The sequence below is a fragment of the Lepus europaeus genome, chromosome 16 (assembly GCF_033115175.1).
Source record: "Lepus europaeus isolate LE1 chromosome 16, mLepTim1.pri, whole genome shotgun sequence".
Taxonomy (NCBI): domain Eukaryota; kingdom Metazoa; phylum Chordata; class Mammalia; order Lagomorpha; family Leporidae; genus Lepus; species Lepus europaeus.
The window spans coordinates 87,626,870-87,651,469 of record NC_084842.1 but is presented as its reverse complement, the minus strand read 5'-3'; the positions used below and the strand labels follow the sequence as shown (position 1 = coordinate 87,651,469).

The window sequence follows — 24,600 nt, the reverse complement described above, 5'->3', positions numbered from 1 at the left end:
TGCGTGTCTGTGAAGCGCGTCCCTGCACGTCCCTTTTGACCAGAGTTGTGGTCAGTCTGGCCTCAGCACTGCGGGGGGTCTCCGTCTCTCCCCAGAAGGGCAGCCCCCCCAGGTAGGGGCCTGCTCTCCTTTGCCCATAGCCCTGAAGGTAGTGCCTATGCCAGCGCCAGGCGCTAGCAGGAGCTCAGTGAGATGGTGGTGAGTGCCGTGTCCAATGTGCACCTCCGATTGCGCAATCAATTTTGTGACAAATGAGAATTTCTGTGTGTGGCGCACAGAATGTGCACCAGCACGTGTGTATGTGTGTGTGTGCAAAATTGTCTATGGTGTGCGTGAGTGAAGGAGCCCGTATGTGTCGGCAGTGCGTGTGTGATTGACTTGTGTGCGCCAGCAAGCTCCTGCACCTAGCACGCGTTTGCTCTCATTGCCCGGTGTGCGGGCACGAACCTGTGTGCGTGTGTGTGTGTGTGTGTGCCGCCGGCGCCCACCCGTCGCTCCCTCGCGCCCTGCGCCCCGTCTGGGGGCGGGGAGTGAGGGTGCGTCCGGGGCACTGCGGCTCGGCCGCCCGCCCTCCGCGCTGCGGCTCCGGAACGTCACCATCCCCGCCCCAGCCGCGGTCCCCGCCTCCCGGCCCTTTGTAGCCGGCGCCGCGCTCGCCCGCAGCCGCCCGAGGCCCCGCCCCGGGCCCGCCCCGGGCCCCGCCCCGCCGCGCGCCCCGCCCCGCGCCTCCCGTTCCCGGCCGCAGTCGCGCCTGGGCCGCCGCGGGCCCGCACCGAGGCGCGGAGCGCGGCGCACGGCGGCGGCCAGGGCCGCGGGCGGGCGCGGGCGGGCATGGCGGAGCGGCGGCGCGCGTGGAACACGGAGGACGACCTGCCCGTGTACCTGGCGCGGCCGGGCAGCGCGGCGCAGACCCCGCGCCAGAAGTACGGCGGCATGTTCGCCGCGGTGGAGGGCGCCTACGAGAACAAGACCATCGACTTCGACGCGTACAGCGTGGGCCGCCGCGGCTCGGCGCGCACGCCGCGCAGTGCGGGCCGGCCCGACGCGGTCGGCCTGCCGGGGCCCGGCGGCAGCGAGGACACCGCCAGCGACGTGAGCGAGCCCTCGGGCTCGGCCGTCAGCTCCCCGGGCGAGCGCGACGAGCGACCGCCGGCGCTGCACCTCCGCTGCCCCGCGCCCCGCGCCCTGCCACTCGGCCGGGACAATGGCCAGGTACCCTCGGGGCGCGCGTGGACCGCGGTGGGGGGCGGGGCCCTCGGGATCCCAGGGTGCGGGCGCCCGGAGGACGGGGCCCCTGCCCGAGTACCAAGGCCATGGCCACCGGGCTTGGGAGAGCTACAGCGCGACCCCTCCCCCACCTCGTCCTGGGAGGTCCGGAGTAGGTGCGCGGTTCGGCCGGGTCAGGGTTGGCCGGCAGAGTCCCGGAGACCCGAAGGGACCGCCGAGGTGCAGTCGCGGCTCCGCGCCTGCAGAGCCGGGCTCCGGGAGGGGAAGTAAGTTGGCCAGAGATGCCGCGCGGACCCCTACGAGGCGAGGGGCCCTCTGGAATAGTCTCGCCCCGGGCGCCGGTTCCCGATCCATCGGCCCACTAATTACAGAGCGCCTGCGGCGGACCCGCACCCGGCGGGGTTCAGCCGCGGTCACACAGCTTCCGGCCACGAGGAGCCTCTCCCGGGCGCCCTCCACCCATCTGGGAAGGACTTGCTTACTGACTTAGATCGCTGGACACCCCTCCCCGCGAGCGCCGCCGCCTCCGAGGGCTCCTCGCGCACAGCCACTGCCCACTGCCCAGAGCAGGCTGGACGTGGGCTGGGGTCGGAACCTGGGTCTCAGGCCTCCCGGGCTCGGAGGGCGCTTCCCGGTAGGAGCGGCAGGGAGGAGGGCACTCACTCCAGGCCTGGGGTCCCGCAGGGCCTCCCCTGTGATGCCGGGAGTAGATGAGTGAACGGGTGAGAGCCAGGGCGGGCCTGAGAGGGGGCAGCCGCGTGCTCCCCAGAACCCAGTCCCCGAGTGCTGCTGCGGGAGGCACGCTGGGTGCTCGGCTCCCCAGCCAGACCCCACCCTGTAGAAGTTGCCGGGGTGGACGAGTGACAGACGTTGTGAGAATTAAATCTGTGCCAGAGGTAGTGAGCACTGGGCAATCGGTCTCTGCTGAGTTTTATGATCGCTTTAATGAACCCTGCCTCCCTCTTGGTGGCCATGCGAAGCATTAAGTGCACCAGAGGCAGGCAATGCTTGACCTGGGCAGAAATCTGGGAGGGCTTCCTGGAGGAGCAGGAGGCCGCCGGCCGGCGCTGGTGGGGAGTGGGGGCGGCAGCAGTCACCTCGGGCCTCGGCTGGCAGCTCCTGCGTGGCCCGGGAGCTCTCCGTGGTGCTGAACTCGCGGGAGCGAGTGGGGTGTGCAGTGGGGATGTGGGTGCGGGAGCCGGGACTCCTCTTCCTTACTCCCCCTTCGCCTCCCCCGCCCGCCCCCTTCCCTGCTGGCCCGACCTCGCTTGGGATCCCGAGCCGAGACGCCGCCGGGACCAGCACCGGGGCAGCAGCCACGGCGGAGGCCTCAGCTTCCCCACGGCGCGACGGGGGTGCGGTCTTCTCCCAGTCCTGTCCAGGCGTGGTGGTTTGAGGAGGCGAGCGCTTTGTGCGCGGCCCGGAGCTGTCCCGAGGCGCGTCCCTGCTGGAGCGGCGGCCGATGTCACCGTGGCCTCCAGCCTGGCCCTCGCTCTGCGGAGTCCGCGCGCAGCCGCATGGAGACCCCGGTCGCCTCGCCTCTCCCGCTCCGGCCCCCTCTGCCCTTCCTCCACCGGGCCAGACACAAAAGGCGGCGCCTCTGGCGCGCGGAGGCCCCGAGGCACCCGAGGGTCGGCCTGTGGAGCGGAGGGGCCCGCGGTTCCCCCGCGCAGAGCGTGTTACTTTATGCGGCCCTGGTGACCGGGGGCTGGAGGTGCAGCGAGCTTGGGTTCGGGGGCGGGCCTCGCCGCTCCTGCGCTTGGCAGTCGGCGCCCAGGCTCCCCCCTCCCCGCGCCCCCTTTCCTGGGCGGGAGGAGGGGGTTCTGCGGCGCAGGCGCTTTGTAACCGTGAAGTCGGCTTGGGAGCAGCGGTCTGGTTGGCCGACCGCGGGCAGGGGCTCCTCCCCCTGGACACGTGGTCCTGTCCGCATCTCCGGAGCTTCCCTGCGCAGATCTCCAGACGGACCGCAGGGAACGCCCAGCTGCGTGGAACCTGGATGGAGGGCCCAAAAGGGGACGCAGAAGCCGGGGGCGAGGCGGGTGGGGCGGGAGGGTGTTGGGGGGGGAGGGCGTTCCTCCCGGCAGGAGGGGTCAGGCCCACGCGCGGAGCCGGCGCTCAGAGAACCTGGCTTTCAGACGCTGCTCTGCTGCTTCGCGCTGGGGTGCATCGGTTCGCCTCTGCCGGCCTCAGTTTCTCATCAGTAAAATGGGAAAGTTATGGCCTTAGACTCGCGGAGTACTCGCAGCCTCTCCTCTGAGCGCTCTCAGCCCACTCCTATTTGGAGGACCAAGCAGCGGAGGCCACCTTGCTGGTGGAGGGCAGGGACCCCGGCTCCACCCAGCAGCTCAGGGGCTGCCCTCCCTCTGTGTGGCCCCTCGAGATTAGAGAAGATGGATTAAAAAAAAAAAAAAAACAGGACCCACGGGTGTGGGTTTTGCAGGCAGCAAAAGAGCAGAGAATCCTGTCTGGTGCTGGGGGGCCCATCCAGCGCTGTGGGTGCTCCCCCGTCCACTCCTTGTGGTCAGACCGTGCCCTGACCTCTGCCCGCCCTCGCCCGGGGCCAGTGAATTCTGGCGGAGGGTGGGAGCGCCCTGTCCCTCTCCAGTACCCTAGCCTGCTCCGGGGTCTGTGGGACGGCCTCGCTCTGCAAGCATGCTAGGTCCGGCAGGAAGCTCGTGGGTGACGCGGTGGCCTCCACGCCAGGCGGCTGTGTGCTGACAGCTGCTGCAGCCAGCGGGCCGGCCTGCCGTGAATTAGGGCCTTGTCCAGAGGCAGGCCCTCTGCCTGGGAGGGGCGCTCCCCGGGGAAGGCTGGCTCCAGGCTGGGGTGGCGGACGGATTCTGGAGAGGAAGGCCCTAGAGATGGTTGTGGGAGCATGGTGTCCTTTTGTCTAGGGTGTGAGAGGGTGCGGCGGGAATAAAGACTTGGAACTGGAGGTGGAAAACGCGTGATCCATTCGGGGAGCCGCGGCGGGTGGGCAGACGGGGCCGCAGGGCGCGGGCGTGGGGCGCGATCCGGGAAGGAGCGCCCAGCACCCGGGGCGGGTCCCTGGCTCTTGGCCCGCTCCCCTCCCCGGCGCAGGTGTGGCGGAGATCCCTGGTGCGGGCGCCCGCACCTGTGGCGCTGCCCGCGGGCTCCGCCCGCGCACCCTGGGGCCGGCTCTTGCGGTTAAAAGGAATCTGGAAACCAGACCTTTCCAACCGCAGGAAGAGCGAGGCCCCGGCCCTGCCCAGGGCGTGAGCACCGCGCGGGAGGGCGGGGGCGGGGGCGGAGAGGGGGGATCGGAAGGCGAGCGCTTCCTGGTTCGAGCCGAGAGGGGCGAATCGGGCTCGGCTCCGCGCCGCCGGGAGGAGCTGTCTGTCTGCAGCCCCCTCCTCCCGCCCTCGCCGCTCCCTCCTCCTCCCGCCCTCCTCGCCGAGCGGCGGCGGCGGCGCGCGGGCCGAGCAGCCGGGCAGCCGGGCAGCCGCGCGCGAGGAGCCTGCGCGCCTCTCCGCGTCCCTCCGGGCCGTCCGGGCTGCGGGGCCGAGATCGAGGCCGACAGGGCGCACCAGCCGCGTACGCGCCGGCCGGGCCGAGGGCGCCAGAGGGGGCCATGTCTTACCAGGGCAAAAAGAGCATCCCGCATATCACGGTAAGCGGGCCCTGCCGCCGTCCTCCGTGGGGGGGGTGGGGTGGAGGTGTCGCTGCCCGGGCCCGGGTCCGTGGGGGGCCGGCAAGGGCGGCACCCGAAGCTTGCCGCGTCGCCGCGGGTGGGGCGGGGCCGGTCTCGGCCTTGCGGCCCCCTCCCCCAGTCTCTGGGGACAATGAGGGGGGAGTCCCGCACGGCGGGGCGGGGCCGGCGCCTCCGGCCCCTCTCCCCGCGGGCTTGCCGCCCCCTCCCCCCGCGGGATGCGCCGGAGGACCGTGCGGCCGGAGAGGATGCGGAGCCGAACAAAAGAGGGAGGGGCGCGGGGTGGGGAGGAGGACTGGGCCTCCTGCGCGAGGCCCTCGCTGCTCCTCGCAGCCGGGCGCCGTCCCCTCCCGAGGACGGGGGGAGGTGGACACGCGGCCCCTGCACGGGAGGACCGAAGTCGGGACCCGGAGACAGCGCCATGATGGGAGCGCCTCCCACCCCTCACCACCGCTAAAAATAACCCGCGGCGCGCGCTGGCCGCCCCGGCCCGGGAAGGGTTAAGGCCCTGGGGCTGGGCCGCGGAGGGTGGGGATGGCCGCGGAGGGGCTCAGCGCGGGGCTGTGGCCCTGGGTGTGGCCGGAAACAAAGGCGCCCTGGTCTTTCTGCTTTGTCTTGGTGGGGCGCCCAGGGCTCTGTGGGCCGCAGCTGGCGCCCCCGCCCTGCCTGGCATCCGAATGGAGCACTGGGCTGCCCAGCGCTGCGCCCACGAGCTGTGAGCCTTGGGTGGGGCTGCAGGCGCAGCCCGGTGCCCGCGGAGGCTGTTCTGGGGCGGGGTGGAAACCCGCAGGTGACTCCTGGGGGTTGAGGGCCGGAGGCACAGAGGCCAGAGGCACCTGCAAGGGGTCAGCCTGGGCCTGGGGAGAGGGACATTTTCCTGGCACCTGCCGGATGTGTGCCATGCTTTGTGACTCCTGGCAGCAGCCCTTGGAGGAAGGCTTTGTCCACGCTAAACCCCCAGAGGCCAGCACATGGGCTGGGGGTGCAGCCCCCTGAGGGGGGAGGAGGGTGGGTAACCTGGGTCCCCCCCGCCCCTGCATCGCCCTGTGTCCCCTGACTCTGGCCAACAGTCCTTGGTCCGCACAGAGGTGTGACCGCTCACGGTAGAGCTCACCTCCCATCCATCCGTGGGCTCTGCCCTCTGAGACATGGAGGACTGAATGGCCAGTTCACACACACACATGTGTTGTTAGTAGAGAATCAGTGGGAACAATGTGTTCAGCTCAGGGTGGATGATGGGAAGAAAGCAGGCGGGCTGTTGTGTGAACAGGTCCCTGCCTTGGGAAGGGCAGCCTCCCCGGGACCCGTGGAGGAGACCCGTGGGTCAGGAGAGGACCCGCCACTGGCCTCTGGCCCTGCAGGCTCCAGTCCCAGGTATCCTGGGGTGTATGGGAGTGCGGCCCCATCTGCTTGCTCAGCCCCGGGGGACCCCGCCTCCAGCTGTGACCCTCTGGGGTGGCGATGAACTGAAAGGCTTTGCCCCAGTTGGGTTGGGGAAGGGGGTTGTGTGCCCTGCTCTCATGCCCCTCTGGACAGAGACCTCTGCTCAGATAGCCAAAGCAGGTGGGCGGGGCAGGGGGTGTGGCTTCAGAACTGCATCCTGGAGAAGGGGTTGCAGCAGCTTCTGGTTGAGTGGCCGGAAGTGTGCTGGCCCTCAGCCCTGACCAGGCCTCTGTGTGTGTGTGTGGGGGGGCACACGGCCTGCCCCAGCCGGAAGGACTCGTGGCACAGACCACAGAGGACAGGCGCGGGGTGGGGGCTGTTGTGCTCAGGTTCCCACACACCCGGGGCAGGAGCTGCTCTTCCGCCATGCCGCCCGGTGGAGGGTGGGCATTGTGTGCGCACCTGTTCTGTAGCAGACGTTTGCTCTGTCAGTAAGACTGGTGCCAGGGAAGCTGGGAAGGAGATGCCTCCCTCCCCCTCCCCCAAGCTAAGCAGACTGAGTTCAGCAGGAGATGGTGACGAAGGTGACAAAGGTGATGGGTGTCTGGGTGTCCTGAGGGCGAGTACAGGGCTGGAGGAGGCCCCAGCAGGGACCCTCAGCCTGGTCCCCGGCGGAGGGAGCAGAGAGAAGAGCAGGTGCCTTCCTGGGGCGTGGGGGAGCCAAGAGGCAAAGGAGGTGACCATTGGAGAAGCTGAGAGGAAGTTGGCATCAGGGGGCCCCAGTGCAGCTTCCCCGCCGCTGGGGATGCTTATGGCTTCCAGAAAAGCCATGGTGTGACTGTGGCCTCTGGAGAGACCTGGGGCCCGGGAAGGAGCTCTGGAAGGGGTGGGTGGGGAGGAGCAGCAGAAGGCGCAGCCCCAGGTGCCCACCTGCTGGAGGCTCGGTCACTGTGTGGCCCCACCCAGGCTCAGCTTTGCCATCTGAACCCTGGGGGACAAAGACCCCAGTGTCACGAGGAACTTTAGAAGTGCAGGGGCCGGGGGAGGGAGGAGTGTGCCAGGCAGGGGCACAGTGTGGATGTAGGCGGAGAGATGGGCTGTTAGGTGATGATTATAGTGGCTGACGGTGGCGATGGGGTCTGTCCTCTCCCCCACATCAGCCTCTCGGAGGTCAGAGCCCCACCTGCCCCGTAGTTCTGCTCTTGAGGAGTGTTTAAAATATTTATCCAGCTCCCTCTCCTGTGTGGCTTTTCCCTTAATGAATGGCCCAGCCAGGATTAACGCAGCCGCAGTAGCCAGAGCAGGTTCCCAGGGCCCACGGTGCAGTCTAGAGTGGAACATCCTGGGCGTGGCTCTGAGCAAACAAAGGCACATGGCTGCAGGGCCTGCTGCAGCTCCGGGCTCCAGGGAGAGCCCCGGAGGGGGAGCCTGCTCCACGGGGAGTGGGGGTGGGGTGTCCAGAGTGTCCCCTGCCGTGGTCACAAGGCATCATGGTGATTAAAAAGATCTCATGGTCACGTGTGTGCTTCTGCCTCCGCCCAAGCCTTCACCACGATTTCCAGGACCTCTCACTTGGTTGTCAGAACAGTGCGGGGAGGTAGGCAGCCCGGAGAGCTCTTTTTCTTTTTTTTTAAGCTGAGATTCCAAGAGTTTGCAAAAAGGTCTTGTTCTGGCATGGGCAGGAAGGATCCATGTTCAAGGAGGGAGAGATGGGCTGGGTTTGCTGCTCAGAGAATCTGTGTGTGTGTGTGTGCGTGTGTGTTCAGTCTGGCGGAGAAGAAAGGTCACGCAGCCATGACAGGGAGAGTCACGTGCAAGTATGCAGGAGCGTGGGGCCTGTGTGCTGCTTCCCGGGGGTGAGAATCCACCACGGCCGCCCGGTCAGTCCCTGCCTTTTTGCACAGAACATTTAAGAAGCCCACCGACACCTTTCCGTGCACAGGATGAGATCGGATGTTGGAACTGAGGTCTCAAAAGAACAAACACGCCCCCGACTAGGACCGCTGGAGGGGCCGCCCTGAGTCTGCCCTCCGGGGAGGAGAAGCAGACACCTTGGTCATTGCCAAGTTCATGATGCGGGGGAGGAGAGGAGGACCTTGTTCTAAGGGAGAAACATTTCATTTAAAATTCTTGAAGTGTTTCTGAGTGGACAAGAGACACTGGCCTGTGGTGTCTGCCGTAGCATGGCTGTGCCGCCTTAGCCCTGCAGACTGGTTTCTTGCAATGAACTTGGGTAGGGAATGAACTACATGGACCATACTCACTATGCCATAGAGGGGTGCGCCTGGCACCCAGGGGGTGACTTCTGCATCTTGGTTCTTTCCTGCAAGCCCAGGCTCCTCTATTTGAGGAAGTGAGAAGTCACAGTTGCAGCCCAGCCCAGCAGTGTTAACCGCACACCTGCTCTTGCTCCTGGGATAGTGCACCTGAAAATATCTACTTCAGACTCTGACCTTGATGAGGCCGTCAGCCAGGTGGCAAAGTGCATGCACACAAAATAGCTTAACGCGGCTGAAGGGCGGCCCGTGGAGCGGAGAAGAGAGGGTTGGGCATGGGCAGAAGCAATAGGAGGTGGCTCCTTGGGGTTTGGAGGGGGGCTGGAGCCAGGTGTCGAAGGATTTGATGGGTGGGGAGAAGGGAAGAGCAGGCACAGCAGGTGGAACCGCATGTAGAAGACCTGCTCAGAGGAGCAGATGTGGCCCAGGGGGAGTGAGGAGCCCTGGGGGTGGGAGTGGGTCTGGGGGATCGTCCCAGGCTTTGGAAGTCAGGCAGAATGCACCCGAGTGCTGGCAATAGCGCAAAGCATCCAGGTCTGCCGCGGACTCGCGTGGACTATGTGATCTTGGGCAAGGCACTTCCTCTTCCTGGGCCGCAGGTTCCTTCTCAGTGCAGTGAGCGTTAGACGCTGTGCTGCGGGCCCAGTCCAGGACCTCTGGTTTTCTTCTGCTGGCTATCGGAAGCTGCTGGCAGCTCTTGAGCTGAGAGGCGGGATGATGAGGGCGGCACGTAAGGACACGGAGTCCAGGGCGGTGACGGTGCAGCGGACACCCACATCCGTACCAGAGAGCCTGGGCTGGAGTCCCAGCTCGGCTCCTGATTCTTGCTTCCTGCTGGTGCAGGCCCAGGAGGTAGCAGGTGCTGTCTCAAGTGGCTGAGTCCCTACCACCCATGAGGGAGACCTGGATTGAGTTCCTGGTTCCTGACTGGTCTCTGTCACAGGCATTTGGGGAATGAACCAGCAAATGGAAATCCCCATGGGCGATTAGAAATGCTGATTAGAGTGGCAGTGAGAGGCAAGAGCCAGAGATAGATTGGAGAGACGTGTGCAAGACGCACTGGTGGGAGATGGGAAAAGCAAGACCTCAGCAGTCGGTGGTCCTCAGTCCATGTGCAGTGAACGTGGTAGTGCACTGAAAAAACGCTCTGCAGAGGGACCACTGAGTTGTGGCCAGCTTTTTTTTTTTAAATATTCATTTATTTATTTGAAAGTCAAAGGTGCAGGCAGAGTGAGAGAGAGAGAGAGAGAGAGAGAGAGAGAGAGAGAGAGATCCTCTATTTGCTGGTTCATTCTCCAGGTGGCTACAGTGGCCAGGACTGAGCCAGGAGCTTCTTCCAGGTCTCCCACATAGGTAGCAGCGGCCCAAGCACTTGGGCCATCCTCTGCTGCTTTCCCCAGACCATCAGCAGGAGCTGGATTGGACGTGGAGCAGCTGGGACAAGAACCTGCACCCATATGGGAAGCTGGCATCGCAGGAGGCGGCTTTACCTGTTACGCACAATGCGGTTTAAGTTTTTGCTTGCTCCACACCAGGTCTCCACAGTGTTCTGGCAGCATCAGTCCGGTGGATCCCTGAGCACTCACAGGCAGAGTGATGTTAACAGAGTCTAATTTGCTGTGGGTCCCACGGAAAGGGGCCACCAGAAGACTTTGCCACGCGAGCCCGTGAGACAGCAGGCCCGGGCAGTGGACAGCGCCGTGGTGCTGAAGGGTGCGCAGGTGCACTCCGGAGCTGTGGAAGGCTCTGTGAGGCAGACACAGTCACCCTGTGGCGGGATTGCGTGGCAGCGGCTGCTGACTTAACCGGCGATGTTTCAGGTCTTTAAGCCCTTTGCAATCCTGCACAGTTTTATGCTGTTTGAAGGTACGCCGTGAGCACAGTGGGGTTCAGAACCTCTGTCTTAGGGAGCTACAGTGACCGAGTTGGAAATATATTCTGAAAGAGAACAACTCTGCATGGATGCTGGTTAGAGGAGATGAGGGGGTCTCGGTGCTTCCTGGAGACGCCGGGCTGCAAGCAGCAGGTGAGGGGAGGAGCAGGGCTCAGGTGGGCCTGTGAGGCTGCCCACGCCCTCCGGGGGCCTGTGCCCTGGGGCACCTGGATCACCCTCCCACACTGTCTGGGAGACAAAGCCCTCTGCTTTGTGTCCACCGTGCTCCTTCACCCTGGAGGAGCCTTCTTCCCGGGGCTGCAAATTGTAAGCTCCCCTGCTGGAGCAGCGTGGGTTGGCTCTCAGGCCGTTCTACCTGCACTTGACCATGAACTTTAGGGATGTGGACGATGGCTCTTGTCCTTCTCACCTCCCCGGGGGCCCTGCTGCACACTGGTGACCCACAGCTGTGTCAGCAGGTGAATCCAGCCCTGGCTGCGACCTGTGCCGCTTTGCTGGATGAGGTGTTAGGTGCACCTGTGGTTGGCCTCCTTAACAAGCGCCCATCTGAGGACCCAGCATTGAGGCGGTGCCATCCAGAAAGAGAGGGGGGTGGCCTGAAGGGCATTTGGGCTCAAAGGAAAGAGAAGGCAGAGAGGGGGAGGGGCTTCTACGCTGTTAATCTGAGCAGTGGGGGGGGGGGGGGGAGATACGGAGCAGGTCTTCTCCCCTCCCGGGTCTGTGCCAGCGCAGACTCAGTGGATTTGATGCCGAACGGCAGAGAGCAAGCAGGCGGCTGTTGAGGACATACTGTGCCTGCTCCCAAGCGATGTTGCCTGTGCGCTTTCTACCACGTCCTACTCGAGGACCCTGAGGGTCAGTCCCCCTGAAATCTCAGCGAACACTGGATTCCTGCGTCCGCAGAGTTGAAAGGAGCCTTTTAAAGAAAGATGCAATATTGTTCTTTCTGCCTGTGCGTCTTCTGGGGAGGGGAGGAAGGAGCATCTGCCTGGGGCTTCTGCCCCGCCCCCGCCTTCTCCCCTCCTCTGCAGGAATGCCAAATGTTTGTGAGGACAGGAGACCACGGCGTTGCCCTTGGGTGCTCTCTGTGTGCAGGGCGAGTCTGCCCACCTCTTGCTGTGCTCCACTTTTCCCCTGGGAAGCGGATGCACAGAGAGCAGGGTTAGGAGGGGTGGAGCCCAGTCAGAACCCCGCGGTCCGGCCCCCGCGCCTGTCCTTGGCCGGCGAGCCACATTGCCTGTTTGCAGAGGGAGCGCTCAGCAAGGCCACAGCGTGGAAGCCCCTGGCTTGCGGGAGGCACAGTCAGTGTTTGTAGGCCAGGCGGTCTCCTGTTTGCTGTCTTAGCTCTGGAGAGCCCTCACAAGTGCTCAGAGCCCCTCCAGACCCTTTGCTCTTGCTCACCGCTGTTCCCGGAGGCACTGGAAGACACTTAGCCCTGAGGACCTTCTCCTTTGAGAAGAGCAGGGACTTTTTCCGGCTTCCTCAAAGGCAGGAACACAGAGCGTTGGTGTAGAACGTTGGGCTTCGAGCAACCAGGCTTTCACACGCCGCCGGGCTTTGAGCGGCTCCAGGCTTTGAGGAAACTGTAGCCTGGAGAGGATCAGGATCTGACTCCTCATCCTCTCATCCCCCAGCTAGGAAGTTGCCCCGGAATAAGCTGTTGTGTCTGGCAGCAAGCCAAGGGCCTCCAAGGCTCGTGGGGGAAATAGGACACATCCAAGTGATTGGAAGATGAGGCATTGGGAACAAACGCTAACAGCTGCGCGCCTCATGTGTGGGAGCTCCAAGGAGGGCCCTCGTGGCGGTGGAGTCAGGACACCATGCAGGCTGAGGGAGCTGGGGCCAGGGAGCGGGCAGGTCTGGCAGGAGGTTTGCATGGCGAGAAGGCTGTAGAAGGAGGTGCAGTGTGGTGAGGGAGCCGGAGTGTGGGAGGAGAGGCTGGGACGTGGCTGAGAGAGGACCTGGCGGGCACGGGGGAGCCTTGGGGGTACACTGTGTCCTGTGGGGGAGGAGAAGCCTGTGGAGGGTCTGGAGGGGAGGTGCATGTTTCAGATTTGCGCCTGTCACCTGGAGGGGACGAGGTGGCCAGAAGGGAGACAGGTGGTGAGCAGGTGCAGCGAGAGACAGGAATCGGCAGATGGCTCCAGGACATTTGCAGGGTGGGTGGAGCTGCTGGTGTGAGGTGTGAGAGGTAGGGAGAACTGAGTGTTTCAATGAGGTCCGCCTCCCCACGTTGCAAGGACTTTAAGGAAAATTGAGACTTGTCCCGATGGCTGTCTGTGTGTTAATTCACTTAATTTTCAAAGTGTCCCTCTGTGCTGCAGATGGGAGACTGGCTCATCAGAGCACGCGCCCATTGGGCAGGGTTAGGAGGTGGGGGCCTGACCGGAACCCCTGGTGGTGTGACCTATGCTTCCCGTTCTTAGCAGGGAGCCACACGTGGCCTTGGGAAGTGGGCGCCCACGAGGCAGTAGTGTGGGTGCACCTGACTCACAGGAGGCGCTGTCGGCGTGCACTGGGCGAGTTGGTGTCCCTGTTCCTGTCAGGAGGGCAGGCGGGTGCAGGGATGGACTGTGCGCTTGACCAATAGCCGGGGGTATGGATGGCCGGTCCCTGCTCATGCCCATTTCAGAGAGGGGGCAACTGAGGGTCGAGGCAGTGCCTGAGTAGAGTGAGGAGAACATCGCCCTGGGCTAACTGACCGGACCCTCGCTGGACAGCCACGTGGTCCGAGGGTCCAGTTCTGGCCCTGCCATCACTTGGCTGTGTGATGAGGAGCAGGTTACTTCGCTCCTCCGAGTGCCTTCTCTGGTAGCCTTGCTGTGAGGGTCATGCGCGGGACCCGGTCCCCTGGATTAGCAGGGCCTCTAAGGGGTGGGGCCCTGGGGTGGGGTGAGGGGATGATTAAGGCGCTGGGGCACCATGGAATTAATGAGGTTTTTATGGGACACCATTAGTTCCCAGGGGAGTGACTTGTGACCGAGAGAGCGAGCCTGGCCCCTGCATCTCCCTGGCTCCCTCCTCCCGAGGTGATCCCTGCTCCTGCACAGGGCCGCGTGCTTTCCCCTTCTCCCTCTCTGCGGGCTCAACCCCTGGGCTGCCTCATCTTGGCTTTTAGCTGCCCGAGCTGTGAGATCCATAAACTTCTTTTCTATTTTTCATTTTTCAGATTTATTTATTTGAAAGAATGAGAGACAGGGGAGAGAGAGAGAGAAGAGAGGGAGAGAAAGAGAAAGATCTTCCATCTGCGGGTTTGCTCCACAAATGGCTACCATACCTGGGGCTGGTCCTGGCTGAAGCCAGGAGGCAGGAACTCCATCCAGCTCTCCCATGTGGGTGCGAGGGTCCAAGTACTTGGGCATCTTCTGCTGCTTTTCCAGGCGCATTGGCAGGGAGCTGGGTTGGAAGCGAGACAGCCAGGACTCGACTCAGCACTGTGATATAGGATTCCAGCACTTAGGTGGGGGCTTTACCCACTGTGCCACAACGCCAACCCCAAACTGTTTTTTTATACAGTGCCCAGCCTCAGGTATCTTGTTACAGCAACACAAAGTAAACTGATACAAAGCTGGGTGGGGCTGGCTCTGTGGCATAGCTGGCGGCATCCCACATGGGTGCTGGTTCGAGTCCCCGTGGCCCACTTCCTATCCAGCTCCCTGCTAATGTGCCTGGGAAAGCAGAAGAAGATGGTCCAAGTGCTTGGACCCTTGCACCCACATGGGAGACCTGGATGGAGTTCCTGGCTCCTGGCTTTGGACCAGCCCAGCTCCAGCCATTGCAATCATTTGGCGAGTGAACCAGTGGTTGGAAGATCTCTCTCTGTCTCTAACTCTGTCTTTCAAATAAAGAAAAAAAAAAAGAATAAAAACTAAAAACCCAGATAGTGCAGAACTGACACTTAGTATGAGTTCAGGGAATGAGATTTTCTTAAAGGCAAAGGATTTCTCTCCAGGTTTCTCATTGTCCGGGAAGAAGCAGAGACAGGGAAGCAGCAATGGGTGAAGGCGTGGATGCTCACATCATCCTGCAGCAGCACAAAGGCTCGTGATAGAATTGTGTCATTTTCAAATCAGCCGGACAAGCCCTCAGGTGTGGTGGGGCTGGGGATGCAGGTTGTCATGGAAACGTGGGAGCTCGCCGAGGAGCCCTGCCATCCGTAGGGACTGCTTGCGTTTCTGAGCCACCGTGGGGGCAGGGAGGAGGAGTGTGTGTTCATTAGGTTCGGCTCCCACTACTTGCTGCTTCCCGGGCTGGTTTCCTGGAGAGAGAGGCCCAGGGCCTGTGGCTGACCAGCTGTCCCCTGAGGCGAAGTCAAGGCGGATGGGCTGGTTTCTAGGAATTAGCGTGGGTGTGGGTGTGCAGCTGGGCCGGACAGCATCGCATGCAGACCTGGGGGTGCAGAGCCAGGAGGGGGCACCGAGTGGGGAAGTATGAAGTCTCTGAGCTGCAAAACCTCAGAGGCAGCAGTTCGAAGCCCCCCGGCACAGAGGCTTGGAAGCTTACTGATTTGCTACGATGTGGTAACGCTACATAGCAAACATCCCAACTCTGGGCTTAGAGCAGCCGCTGTTTGTATCGCACTGGGGTCTGTGGTGGAAGAGGCATATCCAGCTCAGCTAGATTTGTCTTCAGGCTTCTGTGTGGGTCCCGTCTGCTCCTCACACCTCGTCTTCGGGCAGCCATTCCTTGGCCACTTGGTCCTCATGGGGAGGAGGGCTCTCAGGAAGGAGAGCTGGACCCGCTGCCTCCTGCTGCTGGTGTTGGGCTGCTGTGTGCATGGCCTGTCTTGTTCTCATGGACAGAGTGGGTTGTGTGGGAAGGGGCTGCGCTGCACCCACACATGGTGAGCGTGGGAGGGCAGGACGAATTGAGAACAGGTACACACCACGGAGAGCCTGCATCACGCAGTCTAGGGCTGTGGTGAATACTGCAAGTCCTGGCCCTCAGTCTGGGTCTGCGCCGTGAAAGCCTGCATGAAGGCGTGCGGACTGGGGTTTGTGGCGGGCAACTCCCGGGTGTATTGAGGGTCTGCAAGGCCTGGCACTGGGCGCTGGGTTGGGTGTGGGTGGAGCGTGCGTCTCTGTCCTGTTGGGTTTTGAGTGAGCCTGGCTGTCCCTGGCTTGTGGGCTTTGACGCGTTCGTGACCTTCCAGACGCACTTGGACATTTCGTTGGTCTGAAGAGAAGGGGGTTCCACCGGCACTCACCGCAGGACAGGCACATTTCTGGCAAAGCGGGCCTCCCCTGACTCTTGATGCTCATTTCCATGCATGCCCTTTGGAGGGGAGATCTTCATCGTCCCAGGAGTGACTGGCCAGCCAGTGCCCTGAGCGCTCCACCCTCCCCGATGCCGATGTGTGGGCCACCTCACCCCAATCTGCGTGGACACTCGCCCACTCACTGACCCCAGGTTCTGATCTGTGCACCCGGGGAGCATCGTAGGGGAGGACATCGGGGCTGTCTGCCCTCACCTGACTTCTGGGGCAGGAGAATGGAGGTGTTGGTGGGTGACACTAAGACCTCCAAACACTTGACACCGGCTACATACTGTGTGCTACAACAGGTGTGATTGCTTTGGTTCTCTGGGGACATAGAGATGAAAAACTTGCCACCATGCTGAGAAATGAAGGCAGAGTGGAACTAACTGCAGGGCTTAGTGAGGGGAGGGGGAGGGGTCACCAGCGCCCAGGGTTCAGAGAAAGCTGGTGCCCGTCCCAGTGGCCCAGTGTGTCAGCACCACGGACAGCGCCCACCTGGGCTCCGGAGTGCGTGACGGTTTATTTTGCGGGCTGGTGCCCCCAGAGCCCAGCCTGCGTGTCCCGGCTGTGACGACGTCCTTGCTTCTGTCCCTGTAATCGTGGCTTTGCTTCTCTGCCATCTTCCAGGTAGCCGGGGCTGCTAAACCAGTGATTTTGGATAAGTGCTGGTTCGGTAAGAACAGCGCCTGCGCTGTGCTCCGGCCCGTAGTGCGTCTGTCCACTTTCTGACAGCCACTTTGTGATGGGAGGGGCAGATTTAATTCCCACCGTGACCGAGGGAAGCTCCCTGTTTCCCCCAGCCAGGGAGGACAGGGTGGTGCACGGTCCCCAGGGATTGTGGTTGCTGCTTGTTTTGCTGTTGGAGGGGAAGAAATGCCCGAGGCTTTCATGGTGCCCTGTCTGAGAAGGGGGCTCCCTGCGGTCTCCTCCCCCTCGGGGCTGGACGGGGGATGATTGCAGGTTTGGAGTAGCCTTCCCTCTTCTGCCCAGCCTCCAGCCTCCAGCTCGTGCAGTGTCAGGCCTTGGAGACTTGGCTGCTGCCTGTCCCAGGGCTCAAGGGACCCCTCAGGGGGAGGCCTCTTGGCCCATCCCAGTGGTGCAGGCTCTGCCGCTGCCTAGGGCCTATTTCCAACCGTGGGGGCCAGGCATTCAGGGAGTCCAAACAGCAGACCGGGGAGTGAGTCTGCCGTCTGCCTCCTGTGAGCCTCTGTCTCCCTCCTCTCCTCCATCTCTCCTCCCCTCTTTGCCATCCTGCTCTCACCCTCCCCTCCTCTCCTCTTCTTTCCCCTCCTCTCCTCTCCCCTCCCTCCCCTCTCCTCTTCTCTCCCTCTCCCCTCTCCCTCCCCTCCCCTCCTCTCCTCTCCCCTCCTCTCCTCTCCCCTCCCCCCCCTCCCCCTCCCACCCCTCTCCTCTCATCTCTCCTCCTACCTCCCCTCCCCTCTTCTTCCTCCCCTCCCTTCCCTCCCTCTCCCCTCCCCTCCCCTCTCTTCCCGTCCCATCCTCTCCTCTCCTCTCTCCTCCTCCCCTCCCCTCCTCTCCCCTCCTCTCCCCTCCCCCCCTCCCCTCTCCTCTCCCCTCCCATCTCCCCTCCCCTCTTCTTCTTCCCCTCCCTTCCCTTCCTCTCCCCTCTCCTCCCTTCCCTTCCCATCCCCTCCTCTCCTCTCCTCTCCCCTCCTCTCCCCTTCTCTCCCCTCCTCCCCCTCCCTTCCCTTCCCCTCCTCTCCTCTCATCTCCTCTGCTCTCCTCTCCTCTCCTCTCTCTTTTCAAACTTACTTTCTTCTTCCTCTCTCTTCCCTGTCCTGCTCATCTGTCGTTGCTAAATGCCGTGGGCGGCCCCTGCTGGCTCTTGGAGATCCCAGGCTGCCAGGGCACGGTGACTGTGGGTGCGTGGGGTGTGGGGGGACAGGAGTGCACAGCAACTGGCACTGGGGATTTGGGTACCCAGAGTTTCCACTCGGGGGGGTGGTCAGTTACTATTAGAGCCACTTTCCTGGGGTTAGGAGTAGATGCTTTTGTATTTTGCCTTTTCCCTGATGTCCCACTGGCCAGCATTTTCACTTGTCCCTCGAACTTCTTTGAAAGCCATTGCGTAGCTCAGTGATCACGTGAGTAGCGTGGTTGTGCTGCTGTAATTGGTTCTGGATCGCATCTTTGTGTGGTTCCGGGACCCCGTGCAGGACGCTATCCTGTGGACACATTGAAGGGCAGAGGGCATGGACAGTGGTAAAGCCCTCGGCGCAGTTTGCCAACCTGGCGGCCACTCCAAGGTCAGATGAAACCTCGTCCCCTTGGGAGGGCTGAAGTGGGGGCCTCCTGGCGCCGGGCGGTCCCCTCCCCTCCTCTCGGCCCTGGTGACCTGAGTTGATCTGATTTCTGTGCCGCCTCTTAAATGCTTATGCCGTAGTTCCTGCCGGGGACGCTGGCAGCGCTTGGACAATGCCCTCCGGAGGCCACACCTGCCAGGTCTCTGCTCCACTCACCCCCCTCACACTCCCACAGCAGCTCTGAGGCACAGCGACGGTCACCCCATTTTATAGATGAGAAAGCTGAGGCTTGGAGGAGTTAGCAGTCACGTGGATCGTTGGCGGGGTCCGGGTTGGAACCTCCCTCCGTCTGCCTCTGGTGCCTTGTGCCTGCTCCTGCTGCAGGGCTGTGAGCCAGGCAGGCCGGCCTCCCCGCAGGCTCCTGCCGTCACGTTGGGACGTGTGGGCTGTCTCTGGCATAGCCTGGCCATTACACTCCAGCTGTGAGACTGTTGTTGAATTTTTCATTAGGTGCTTTGATTTTTTTCAAAGTTTACAAACAGCAAACTTCTATGCAGAGTTTGCCACCATTGCGTTTGCTAACTGTTCACTCATCACGGTGATGCTGAGAGAGAGGCGGGAACCCCTGGGGCTCTTTTTGCTTGTAAGTGTGTGGATTTTATGTTAAGGCGATTTGAAATATATGTCTCTATATAATATCATATGTAGAGTAAAATTCACTCAAGTTCTGTGAGGTTTTTTTTAAATGCATAGTGCAGGCAGGAAGACAAGAAGAGACACACACATACAGAAGAGAGAAAGAGGGAGAGAGAACAGGAGAGGGAGGGAGGGAGGGAGGGAGAGAGGGAGAGAAAGAGAGAAAGAGAGAGAGATCTCCTATCCATTGGTTCATCCCCCAACAGCCTGAATGGCATTGGGCCAAAGTCAGGGGCTGGGAGCTCCAGTCTGGGTCCCTGTGGGTGGCAGGAGCCCCGCCCCTTGAGCTATCAGCTCTGCCTCCTAGGGTCTGCATCAGCAGAGCTCACACGGGAACCCCGGCACTCCTGCCTCGGTGCCTCACCTGCCCCGTCACGTGCCTGCGCCCTCTGTGAGCTTTCACACTCACATTTGTGCATGGAGAAGGGAACTCAGCTCGAGGACCTGGGCTCACAGCCTTGGGGTGTTGCTCAATTCCCTCTGCTTGTGGGCGGGGGTGTCGCAGGGTCTAGAACAAGTGTGGTTCTGTGTCCCTCATACTGCACAGGTGTGAACCTATCTTGGGTCCCACCTGCGCCCTTGTTGGTCGTGTGAGCTCGGGGGCCACACCTGTCTCTGAACCTCATTTCCGATCACCCCTGATGCTCCTTAGGAACTGTTCAGCACAACCTCACCGAGCGTGACTCTCATGCACTTCCCAGGGGTCTCCTGTGTCTCACCCATGACTTCCCACGCTGGGGAGACTCTGGGGGGGGGGGGGGCGTGGACTGCGCTCCTGCCTTCAGGGTTCACGGCTTACATGCTGGGTAATCATCACCTCTGCTTTTGGTCAGTACAGACTTGTTGTTAAAAAGATTTATTTTATTTATCTGAAAGACTTACAGCAAGAGAAGGAGAGAGAGGAAGAGAGAGAGAGAGCTCTTCCATCTACTAGTTCACTCCCAAAATAGTCTCCAAGGCTGGGTCTGTGCCAGGCTGAAGCCAGGATCCTGGAAATGCATCCGGGTCTCCCACGTGGGTGCAGGGGCCCAAGGACTCGGGCTGTCCATTGCTGCTTCCCTGGGTGGATTAGCAGGGAGCTGAATCGGAAGTGGAGCAGCCGGGACTTGGACTGGTGCTTGTATGGAATTCCAGGGTTGTAGGTGGTGGCCTAGCCCACTGAGCCACCCTGCTGGTCCCTGATAGAGAATTTTCTAAACTTGCTACACCTGGGCAATTCTTTTCTTATTTTTAATTTTATATTAAAGATTTATTTTATTTATTTGAAAGAGTTATATAGAGAGACAGAGAGAGAGAGAGAGAGAGAGGTCTTCCATCCGCTGGTTCACTCCCCAGATAGCCGCAATGGCCGGAGCTGTGCTGATCCGAAGCCCAGGAGCCAGGAGCTCCATCCAGGTCTCCCACATGGGTACAGGGACCCAAGGACTTGGGCCATCCTCCACAGCTTTCCCAGGCCACAGCAGAGAGCTGGAGCAGAAGTGGAGCAGCCAGGATTCGACCTGGCGCCCATATGGGATGCCGGCACTGTATTCAGCGGCTTTACCCGCTACACCACAGCGTCAGCCCCAAGATTTATTTTATGTATTAGAGAGATTGATTGCTTGATTGATTTTCCAACCACTGGTTTATTCCCCAAATAGCTGCAATGCCCAGATCTGGGCCAGCCTGAAGCTGGGAGCCAGGAGCTCCCTCCGAGCGGAAGCGGTCCCTGGCACAGAAGGTGTCTTTGGTGGTTTCCCTGTCTTTTGAAGCGTTTCCAAATCCATCATTATCATGTTCAATAATGAATGAAGGAATCCCTGCTCCACAAGTGACCCAGTTTCTTCAACAAATGAGTGACTTTAAAAGGGAGGAGGAGCTGGGGCGGATTTTGACAGAGAACTCGAGCAGGTGCACGACGGGGGACCTGGCGTGGATCCTGATTCAGACCACGCAGTCCTGGAGACGGTTTGGCAGCCATTGAGTCAAAGGCAGCAGGGTCTGACTGTTGGCTGATCGAAGGCGTGGCTGCTGGGGTTGGTTGGGATCACGGGTCCTGGTTACGGTTAACTGAGGAGTCCTCACTGGTCAGAGACACACGGAAGTATCTAGGTGGAACGATTTGATGTTTGGGATTTGTTTTAAGATAGCTCAGCGAAAACGAAATCAAGAGTTTGAGGGTAAAATGAGAACAGCAGAGTATGGAACAGCCAGACATTGCAGTTGCATGCTGGGATTTTTTTTATCACTTCTCTTTATTTGTTTTAATTAAATAATTATTTTGAAAAGCAGAGTGGCAGAGGAAAACGTTGAAAGAAGACAAAAGAGAGGCTGTTGGTCACATCCACGCTTCAAAGGCAGCCAGTATTGTCGTTTTCTGCATGCTTGAGATTTTTTTTTTTTTCAAAGATTTGTCTATTTGAAAGGCAGAGTTACAGAGAGGAGAGATGGAGAGAGAGGTCTTCCACCTGCTGGTTCACTCCCCAAATGGCTACAACAGCCATGGCTGGGCCAGGCCGAAGCCAGGAGCCTGAAGCTTCTTCCGGGTCTCCAGTGCAGGTGCCAGGGGCCCAAGCACTCGGGCTGTCTTCCACTGCTTTCCCAGGCGCATTAGCAGGGAGCTGATTCGGAAGTGGAGCAGCCGGGACACGAACCGGTACCCATATGGGATGCCGGCACTGCAGGCAGCAGCTTAACCGGCTGCACCACAACGCCAGTCCCTTGGTCACTGTTTTACGTTAAAAAATATTGGGGAATTTTTGTGTAAGAAGTGAACAAACCAGAACACTGACACCCGTACTCTGCTTTGCGTTTCAGAGCGACCGGCTGCTCATCAAAGGCGGGCGCGTCGTCAACGATGACCAGTCCTTCTACGCCGACGTCTACCTGGAGGACGGAGTGATCAAGTGGGTGGGGCTGAGCGAGCCGGCCTCTGCGGGGTGCGGGTGGGGGTTCTGCCCACGGAGGTCCGGGCAGGCACGGGTGTACGCCCCGTGTCGCGCGTGCTGGGCTCTCTGCTATGTATGGACGGGCCCTTGTCACTTGGCGCTCGCCCGCGGGTTGGGGGTTCGCCCTGTTGTGACTCAGGGAGGCAGGCGAGGCTGCCAGGTGCTGGCTCCATGCTGCAGGCTGTGAGGGGCCTGGGTTCCCTCTCGGGCTCTGCCTCCATTCACTGCTGTTTCTTCACCTGCTCACATCTCCCAACCTGGGTGGGAGAGGGGAGGGCGCCCTGGCTCCAGACTGGGTGAGGGGAGGGGAGGGCTCCCTGGCTCTGGACCTGGGTGAGGGGAGGGGAGGGCGCCCTGGCTCCGGACCTGGGTGAGGGGAGGGGAGGGCGCCCTGGCTCTGGACCTGGGTGAGGGGAGGGGAGGACGCCCTGGCTCCGGACCTGGGTGAGGGGAGGGAGGGCGCCCTGGCTCTGGACCTGGGTGAGGGGAGGGGAGGGCTCCCTGGCTCCGGACCTGGGTGAGGGGAGGGAGGGCGCCCTGGCTCCGGACCTGGGTGAGGGGAGGGGAGGGCGCCCTGGCTCTGGACCTGGGTGAGGGGAGGGAGGGCGCCCTGGCTCTGGACCTGGGTGAGGGGAGGGGAGGGCGCCCTGGCTCTGGACCTGGGTGAGGGGAGGGGAGGACGCCCTGGCTCTGGACCTGGGTGAGGGGAGGGGAGGGCGCCCTGGCTCCGGACCTGGGTGAGGGGAGGGGAGGGCGCCCTGGCTCCGGACCTGGGTGAGGGGAGGGGAGGGCCCCCTGGCTCCGGACCTGGGTGAGGGGAGGGGAGGATGCCCTGGCTCCGGACCTGGGTGAGGGGAGGGGAGGGCGCCCTGGCTCCGGACCAGGGTGAGGGGAGGGGAGGGCGCCCTGGCTCCGGACCTGGGTGAGGGGAGGGGAGGGCGCCCTGGCTCTGGACCTGGGTGAGGGGAGGGAGGGCGCCCTGGCTCCGGACCTGGGTGAGGGGAGGGGAGGGCGCCCTGGCTCCGGACCAGGGTGAGGGGAGGGGAGGGCGCCCTGGCTCCGGACCAGGGTGAGGGGAGGGGAGGGCGCCCTGGCTCCGGACCTGGGTGAGGGGAGGGGAGGGCGCCCTGGCTCCGGACCTGGGTGAGGGGAGGGGAGGGCGCCCTGGCTCCGGACCTGGGTGAGGGGAGGGGAGGGCGCCCTGGCTGGCCCTTGGGAACAGTCCGGGGTTTCCCTCTCCTGTATCCTGCTGCTCCCTCTTCAGCTGAGCTTGTGACGGCCCAGGGGTCTGCTATGGCAGCCAAAGCAAAATTTGCCTCTCCCTGTTCTGGGCGTGGGATGGCTTGGGTCCAGGTGCCATCGGGGTCGGTTCCTCGCAAGGCCTCTCTCCATCCCTGGAACTCTCTGACAAGGACGGGCCATGTTGGGGGCGGGTCCCACTCCTGTGAACTCATTTAACCATAACTACCTCCTCAAAGGCCCTAGCTCCAACTCCAGCCCCACTGTTGGGGGCACTCGAGAGACGCGTCCTTGAAGTGCCCCACGAAGAGCAGGTGCAGAGGGCACAGGGACCGTCCCTTCCCCCGTCTGCCCACCCCGACGCCAGCTCCACGCTCTGATCATTTCAAGCCAGCTCAGGTCTCCGTCCCCTCCCCACCGCTCGCTCCCCCTCCCAGCCAAGGTGGAAACTTGCCATGTAGCCCTGCTCAGAAATCTGCAGCCGAAGTCGTCTGCTGGAGTGCCCTGTCCCCTGCCCCCAGGGCACCCCCTGTCCCCTGCCCCCCAGGACACTCCCTGTCTCCCAGGGCATCCTTGTCCTCCAGGGCACCCCCTGACCCCCAGAATACCCCCTGCCCCCCAGGACACATTCCCCCAGTGCACCCTCTATCCCCCAGGGCACCCCCTGCCCCCCAGGACATCCCCTGTCCCCCAGGACACCTCCTGTCCCCCAGGACACCCCCTGTCCTCCAGGGCACCCCCTGTCCTCCAGGACACTCCCTGTCTCCCAGGGCATCCTTGTCCTCCAGGGCACCCCCTGTACCCCAGAATACCCCCTGCCCCCCAGGACACATTCCCCCAGTGCACCCTCTATCCCCCAGGGCACCCCCTGTCCCCCAGGACACCGGTCTCTGGCTCCGGTCTCTGGCTCCTCTTTGCCCTTCTGGGCCAGTGCAGGTAATTCCTCCTCTAGGAAGCCTGCCCTGATGCTGACCTGGTGCAGGTGCATCCCCGAGTCCCTCCAGCCCGTGGGCAGCTGACTGTCGTTGCCTTCCTCTCTTGGGCTCTGTCTGCCTTGTCGTCTCCCCTGCCGGCGGCCCCGTGCGGGGGACGTGCCCTGAGTGTTGGTGGAGGGTGGGCGGTGCTCTCTGAAACGTGGGACGGCCTGGACCCGGAAGGAGCGAGAGGCAAACTGGGGGTCTCTCACCCACCACTGCTGTAGACAGAAAGCAGCTCTGGGGGCAGTGCCCCTTTGAGTGGGGGCCCCAGAGCTCTGGGGGCACAATAGTGCTGAGAGCTGTTTCACTGGCCCCCGGGGCGCGGGAGCCACCTGTTGCTTTAAGTTTGACCTGGCCGCCTCCAGCCCCCCCCCCCCCCCCCCCCCGGCCGAGCAGCCCCGTGAAATCACCTGGCCTGGCTCTGCCCAGGCAGCCGTGGGCAGGACTCAAAATCCAGTGGCTTTGTTGAGTTCACACAGCCTGCAATGATGCCATCGAGATCCAAATGCCGCCCTCCCCAAAGGAAAAGATTCCCCCGGCCCTGCAGATCCCAGTGTGTATACAGATGGAGCACGTGGTCGCCAGTTGCGCTGCGTTAAGCACTTGCTGTATGCACGAACACCTGGAGCGTTAAGACTCGGGCTAGCTAGACTGTTCTGGAAATCGGCAGCTTCCCCGAGTCGGGGGCCCCGGGGCATTTAAACCCCGGTGCTGATCGCCTCGGAGCACCAGCATTGCTTTCCCACCTGGCAGGACGTGAGCGACCACGGCCCAGGAGCTGTGGGTCTCC

At 62.3% G+C, this 24,600-nt stretch overlaps 1 protein-coding gene across 1 annotated transcript in view; it reads left to right on the top strand.

Annotated features, from left to right (window-relative positions):
• The first annotated feature begins 831 nt into the window (after positions 1 to 831).
• CRMP1 (collapsin response mediator protein 1) overlaps positions 832 to 24,600 on the top strand; it is a 54,327-nt gene continuing 30,558 nt past the window's right edge. The window contains exons 1-2 of the mRNA XM_062213054.1: positions 832 to 1,212; positions 21,464 to 21,552. Of these exons, the coding sequence (XP_062069038.1) occupies positions 832 to 1,212; positions 21,464 to 21,552 (470 nt within the window). The remainder of the gene's footprint in view (positions 1,213 to 21,463; positions 21,553 to 24,600) is intronic.